Source organism: Pyrus communis, chromosome 2, assembly GCF_963583255.1.
Source record: "Pyrus communis chromosome 2, drPyrComm1.1, whole genome shotgun sequence".
Lineage (NCBI taxonomy): Eukaryota > Viridiplantae > Streptophyta > Magnoliopsida > Rosales > Rosaceae > Pyrus > Pyrus communis.
The window spans coordinates 23,213,633-23,221,120 of NC_084804.1; the positions used below are offsets into that span (position 1 = coordinate 23,213,633).

At 41.0% G+C, this 7,488-nt stretch overlaps 1 protein-coding gene across 1 annotated transcript; it reads right to left on the minus strand.

The window, feature by feature from the left end:
- Positions 1–2,950: 2,950 nt before the first annotated feature.
- On the minus strand, positions 2,951–7,488 carry LOC137724965 (uncharacterized). Its single transcript, XM_068463590.1, has 7 exons — positions 7,300–7,488; positions 6,923–7,198; positions 5,926–6,109; positions 4,610–4,857; positions 4,262–4,363; positions 3,192–3,922; positions 2,951–3,032 (listed from the first exon to the last, which is right to left on the minus strand). The coding sequence occupies exons 1-7, from the start codon at positions 7,486–7,488 to the stop codon at positions 2,951–2,953; spliced, it is 1,812 nt and encodes a 603-aa protein (XP_068319691.1).

A 7,488-nucleotide genomic window follows, 5' to 3' on the forward strand; every position in this document is an offset into this window, starting at 1 on the left:
AGATCGCTGGAATGGAAGGGAGATGTCACGGCTTAGGGGGGGAAAATTTTGGTTAGTGGAATGCACGGCTTGGGAATTAGGGAAGAATGGTTGCGGCTGTCATGCACAAAAGGTGAATTAGGGTACGGTTTTTAAGAGAATAAAAAAATGGGATCAAAGGTGATGGAATGCACGGTTTGGAAGAGTGAATGGAAGAAAAGCTGCTGGAATGGAATGCACGGCTTGATTTATTTTTTTTAATATTTTTTTATTAGGGTTCATGGTCAATAATATAAGGGCCACGGTTTATGGGATTTTAGGAGGAAAAATGGAAAAGTCAATGAATGTGAGCGGCTAGGGTGAATTAGGAGAGAATTAGGATGATTGGCCGATTCAATATGAATGAATGGAATTCCTAGGGTGCGGCTACAATTTATTTTATATAGGTTGATAGAAAATAAAACCCTAGCTTATTAAACCAAAGGCTCCCAAATTTCTGAAATTAAATCAGAAAATTATAAGGGAATTCACTAAAAGGTGCGGCTAGGGTTGATTTGAGAGGGAAATAGGTTTAAGTTTTAGAAATAGAAGGGAGAGTGGCTGCAAGAAAAAAGGGTTAGGGTTTAGTGCATAAAAGGGGACCAAATTGCCCTCCCTTGCACGGCAAGGGAAGGGGGGAAGATACAAGGGCACGGCAAGGATGTTTAAGGGGCCTAGGGCCTTCGTTTTGTGTCCTAAAGTGCCTACAAGGACTTCAAAGTGGCTAGAAAATATGGACGTTAAGATTAGGAAAGGTTACCAAAACGGGAAATCTAGGGTTAACTTTCCTACTTCAAGTAAGAAACCTTGTTTGGGTAGGAATCCTCGTTTTGGTAGGAAATCATCGTTGGAGTAGGAATTCATCGTTTCTTCACGTCTTCAACTCATTCATTCCTCTTTTGCTCCAAAAAGCTCCAATTTGCATCTTCTTGCACACTTTGGCCTTATAATCTGAAAATACACAAAAGTGGCCTTAAACACTAAAATAACTAAGTAAACACAACATAAATGCACGAGAACAAGCTAATTAAGTCGCATGAATATGCTCCTATCAAATTCCCCCACACTTAACTTTTGCTAGTCCTCGAGCAAAACAAAACAACCAAAGTAAACAAGACTAAACAAAACAAACAAAACATAACCTAAACCTTCCAACGTTTGCCTCAGGGATTTCCAATAAAACATGACATGTCAAAGATCATTACTCACATAGCTTTTAGTCTTCCCTCCCCTCAAGCATATACTTAATCATAGTCACCATTCACTAGTTCGCATTTAATCAATTAAAACACATTTTGAATGTAGTAACATGCCTTAGAGAACTCCCTCAATTCCTCACTAGTTATGCACTCAATTTTCACTCAGATTTTCTGACTACACACCCTACACTAGTTATATGTGAGAAGATTGATGTAAACATGAAAAACTAGTACTCGCATATGTTATAACAAAGAACGCAATTTCTGGAGTAATTAAACGTGTTTAGATATGATCTCATGAATGGAATGCTACTACTTAGATGCGAGAACCAGTGACACCATATGCTCATACCAAATTCAAACTCCACAATTGAAATGCACAACACTCAAGATAGAAGTCAAGGGTTGTAACGGGACTTGGGGTGTTGGCTAACAAGGAAAGATAGGGATAAACAAAAGTTCTTTAAGCAATAGCAAGCAAAGTATTGAAATTAAGTCCTAGAATTCCCTTAGAATGCAGAAATCAACTTTTAGACAAATAGGGAAGATTCAAACAACTCTTAGGGCCTAATTCATTGTTTTGGGACCTTACTTCAACAACCAAAACTTTTCAACTATTTTCAACTCTGTTTTTTTTTTTTTTTTTTTAGTCGTGCCTATGGCACATAAACTCATATCAATAATCCTTCCCCCACACTTATTTTCTGCAACACATTAATCAAAAGGGAATTCATTCATGCTTACTATGCTTCAAGAACAAGGATACGGATGGTCCTATTCTAGGCTAGGTGAGGATAATGTGGGTTAACAAAGAACATGGGCTAACACGGCTCAATGGGGTTAACTTAAACACAAAATGAGTGAAGGGCACATGGCTGTTTGGCTTTAATGGTGGTCACTACACAACTTCATCTTGAATATGTGTTATGCAAATCAATAACATGCTTTGAATGAAATGGGCATGAGTTCTAGCATTTGGAACTAAGTGATGAAACGCCTTCTAAGTAGTAACCAAGAAAAGAATAATGAGATCATGCAACAACTTTAGAAAACAATGATGCACAGATTATTACTCTCCAAATAAACGTTTAGGCTCAAGTCTCACTGGGATGTAGCGTTAGTTTGAGTTCATTCCTTCAAGCATGTTACAAAAACTGATTTTTATCATTTGTGATTACATGTGAATTCGTAAACTATAACTACAACCAAGCATAAACCAAAGAGTCTATCAAACGTCCATCCATGTTTGTAACTTTCTTAACCATCATGCAATTAAAAACCAAATCCTCATCATTGTGTTGGAAGGTAACCTACGACACAAACAAACACACAAAAACAACTCTTTTTGGGTTTTTTCAAAGCAATTTTTCAAATTTTTATGGGATTTTCGGATTTTTAAGTCAACATACTCTAAAACACTCTAAAATAACTTAAAAACACTTAAAAACAGTGGGAAACAAGTTTAGACATGTTAGGTGGTAATACCCTACGAATTTCATGCAAAAATATCTCAAAACAGAATGTTACCCCCCCACACTTAAACTAAACATTGTCCTCAATGTTTTAGACACAATTAAACACATTACACATAACATAAAGTAAGCAACAAAGGAAAGGGTTTAGGGACGCAAATCTGAGTGTGGAGCGATTCCCAAGTTCTTCCTTTGTTGATTGCATGGGTTGCCTCCCACGAAGCGCTTGCTTTAACGTCTTCCAGCCAGACAACGTTATGCTCATTCCCCATTGGAGCCCACAGCCTGCAATGGGATCTCCTCCACAACATGCTCAGCAAAGTTCTCGTAGTAGGGTTTCAACCTATGTCCATTCACCTTGAATTCTTGTCCAGTTTTCAAACTTTGTATTTGGACTGCACCATGCACAAAAACATTAGTGATAACAAATGGACCAACCCACTTAGAACGTAACTTACCGGGGAATAATCGAAGACGGGAATTGAATAGCAACACTTTCTGCCCGATTGAGAAGGTTTTGCCTCTAATCATCTTGTCATGGACAGCCTTGGTCTTCTCCTTGTAAATCCGGGCATTCTCATACGCCTCATGCCTAATCTCTTCAAGCTCGCTCAATTGTAGCTTCCTATGATTTCCAGCCGCGTCCACATCCATATTGAAGGTCTTGACCGCCCAATGTGCCTTATGCTCAAGCTCTACGGGTAGATGGCACGGCTTGCCATAGACTAGCCGAAACGGGGACATACCAATGGGCGTTTTGTAAGCCGTTCGATAGGCCCACAGTGCATCCTCCAAACGCAAGCTCCAATCCTTTCTATTCGGCCCAACAGTCTTTTCCAGGATTTGCTTGATTTCTCGATTTGAAACTTCGGCTTGGCCACTGGTTTGGGGGTGATAAGGTGTGGAAACCTTATGCAACACGTTGTACTTCTTGAGCAACGCCGCAATGGTGCGGTTACAAAAATGAGACCCTCCATCGCTTATGAGTACTCGAGGCATCCCAAATCTAGAGAAAATGTTAGATTTTACAAAATCTGCAACAACTCTAGAATCGTTAGTTCGGGTGGCTTTAGCTTCCACCCACTTTGACACATAATCAACGGCAAGTAAAATGTACGTAAAACCAAAAGACATAGGGAACGGACCCATAAAATCAATACCCCACACATCAAAGATTTCAACAACAAGGATTGGGGTTTGTGGCATTTGGTCTCTTTGACCTAAACTTCCGGTCTTTTGACATTTATCACATGTTAAGCAAAAAGTCCTAGCATCTCTAAACAATGTAGGCCAATAGAAACCACTTTCAAGAACCTTAAATGCTGTGCGTTGTGTGCCAAAGTGTCCACCACATGCATATGTATGGCAAAAACTCAAAATGGAATTAAATTCAGATTCATGAACACAACGACGCACAATCTGATCCGGGCCTATTTTCCACAAATAAGGGTCGTCCCAAACATAAAAACGTGCATCCTTTTTTAATTTATCACGTTGAGCCTTGCTTAAAGTGTTAGGAACTTGCTTAGACGCCAAAAAATTAACCAAATCGGCATACCAAGGGGTACTTACCTCAACGGACAGAAGTTGTTCATCCGGAAATGTTTCCGAAATCGGCAATGCTTCCTCATGCACCATTCGACTTAGGTGGTCAGCCACCACGTTCTCCACACCCTTCTTATCCCGAATCTCAATGTCAAACTCTTGTAGAAGCAACATCCATCGAATTAGTCTAGGCTTGGCCTCCTTTTTCGTGAGCAAATACTTGAGAGCTGCATGATCAGTAAAAATAATAACTTTAGTACCAAGTAAGTATGACCGAAACTTATCTAATGCAAATACCACAGCAAGTAATTCTTTTTCAGTGGTTGAGTAATTTAATTGAGCATCATTTAATGTTCTAGATGCATAATAAATAACATGTGGTTGTTTGTTCTTTCGCTGCCCCAAAACAGCACCAATTGCATAATCCGAAGCATCGCACATCAACTCGAATGGAAGGCTCCAATCTGGAGGTGTGATAATGGGAGCCGAAGTGAGGGTTTCCTTGAGGTGCTTGAATGCCGTGGAGCATGCATCATCAAACTCGAACGCCACCTCTTTTTGCAGCAATCGGCATAATGGTTGTGCAATCTTCGAGAAATCCTTTATGAACCGCCTATAAAAACCTGCATGACCAAGAAACGAACGAACCTCTCTAACCGAAGTTGGAGCGAGTAAGTGACGAACAAGGTCTACCTTAGATTTATCTACTTCTATGCCTTTTTCAGAAATAATATGTCCTAAAACAATACCTTGTTTAACCATGAAGTGACATTTTTCCCAATTAAGCACAAGATTTGTTTCAACACAACGGTTCAAAATCAAACTAAGATTACTTAAACAACCATCAAATGAATTACCAAACACACTAAAATCATCCATAAAAACCTCAATTATTTTCTCAACATAATCGGAAAATATGCTCATCATGCATCTTTGAAATGTAGCAGGTGCATTACATAAACCAAATGGCATGCGACGATAAGAAAATGTACCAAAGGGGCATGTAAAAGTGGTCTTTTCTTGATCATCCGGGGCAATAACAATTTGATTATAACCAGAGTATCCATCAAGAAAACAATAAAATGAATGACCCGCTAACCTTTCCAACATTTGATCTAGGAACGGCAATGGGAAGTGGTCCTTCCTCGTGGTGGCGTTTATCTTCCTATAATCAGTGCATACACGCCAACCGGTTTGGATTCGAGTGGGCACTAGCTCATTCTCCGCGTTTTCCACAACCGTCACTCCAGATTTCTTCGGCACACATTGGATCGGTGAAACCCACTTACTATCCGAGATAGGATAGATAACTCCACAATCTAACAGCTTGATTATCTCCTTCTTCACAACTTCCATCATCGGAGGATTAAGACGGCGTTGAGCCTCTCTAGTTGGTTTGGCCCCCTCCTCAAGAAATATATGATGCATGCATGTGGCGGGACTAATACCTTTGATATCGGCCAACGTCCAACCTAGGGCAGATTTGAACTCCTTCAAAACACGCACTAGTTTCTCCTCTTCTTGTGCCGTGAGTGATGAAGAAATGATGGCCGGTAAAGTCTCCTCTTCTCCCAAGAAAATGTACTTCAAATGGCCCGGTAGTGGTTTGAGATCAAGGGTGGGCGCCTGAACTATGGATGGTAACAACTTGTTAGTCGAAATGGGAATCGACTCAAATTTAGAAAACTTACCCTCGTGCCTAGGAAGTGACTCTAGGGCAGCAACCAACTCCATACATTCCTCACTAGGGTGCACGGCATGCATTGGAATGTGTGTGCCGTGGGTTTTCAACAATCCCTCTCCATTGGTTTTGAGTTCCATGCTTCTTGTAATGACGTTTTCAAGCGCATCGGCATTCAAATCTTCCATATATCCCTGCGCCAAAGAGTCAATTACATCAATGGAGAAACATGAGTGATCCTCACTAGGATACTTAATAGAATCCGAAAGACTAAAATTAACAACTTCCCCATCAAATTCCATGGACAACGTTCCATTAAACACGTCAATCTTCGTCCGTGCCGTCTTCATGAATGGCCGGCCAAGTAGGATTGGCAATGAAGGGGCATGGTCAGATTCATCCATCTCGAGCACATAGAAGTCCGCCGGAAAGATTAAACCTTTTACCTGCACTAACACATCTTCCAAAACTCCCTTTGGATAAGCGTTAGATCTATCGGCTAATTGTATGATTACACCATCATTTTTCAATACTCCTAAGTTCATAGATGCATAAATTGAATATGGCATAACATTTATAGAAGCTCCTAGGTCTAGCATGGCAGATTCAAAACGTGTATTACCTATCACACAAGGAATGGTAAAACTACCCGGATCCTTGCATTTGGGGGGTAGTTTGCGTTGCAAGATGGCAGAGACATTTTCACCTACCTTTACCACTTCCTTGGTCGACATCCTCTTCCTTGTGGTGCAAAGCTCCTTTAAGAACTTGGCGTACCTCGGGACTTGCTTTATTGCATCCAAAAGGGGTATGTTCACTTGCACTTTCCGAAATGTCTCAAGGATGTCCTTTTCGGCTTCTTCTTTCTTCGTTTGCCTGAACCTACTAGGAAAAGGCACATTCGAAGGAACAACATTAGTAGAAACTGAATTTGATCCATTTTTACCTTTATTGGCCGAATTGGACAGATTTGGGACCATAGGGACTTGCGGCAAAGGTGGAATCACCTTTGCCGTGGGCAACCTTGTTTCTTCCTCTTCCATTTGCAAAATTTCATCCTCGTTATCACCTGTTTTTGATGTAGGACCTGCCCCAACTTCCTTACCACTTCTTAAGGTGATTGCTTTGGCTGATTCGAAACCTCCCTTCGGATTTGGAATGGTGGAACTAGGGAGTTGTCCGGGATCTCGAAACTTACCTACAAACTCGGCAATCTGCCCAATTTGTTTCTCAAGGTGATCCACCCTCTTATCTTGGTTTTGCATAGCCTTCGCTTGATCTTCCTGCCCATTAGACAACTTAGTTAGTATCTTAAGGAGTGCATCATTGTCAAGAGACGTACCTGAGGCACTTGGGCCGGATTGGGCTTGATTTTGGGGTGGACCGTAGGTTTTGGGAAAGAACCCCGGGGGTTGTTGCCTAAAGCCTCCTTGATTCTGAGGTTGCTGGGAATCCCTCCACTTGAAATTTGGGTGGTCTCGCCACCCCGGATTATACGTGTTGGAGTATGGATCATGTCTTGACTGATTTTGGCTTTGAAACCCAATGGCATTCGCACTCTCCCATCCGCCAT

Bases quoted from the DNA above. Each gene is read 5' to 3' on its own strand.
- LOC137724965 (XM_068463590.1), bottom strand. From the start codon at position 7,488: ATGGCGGATGGGAGAGTGCGAATGCCATTGGGTTTCAAAGCCAAAATC. The intron at 6,110-6,922 runs GTGATTCCACCT...TCTTTGGCGCAG, and splicing joins CAAGGTTGCCCACGGCAAAG to GGATATATGGAAGATTTGAA. The intron at 4,858-5,925 runs GTAAGTTTTCTA...TTGGTCATGCAG, and splicing joins GTCACTTCCTAGGCACGAGG to GTTTTTATAGGCGGTTCATA.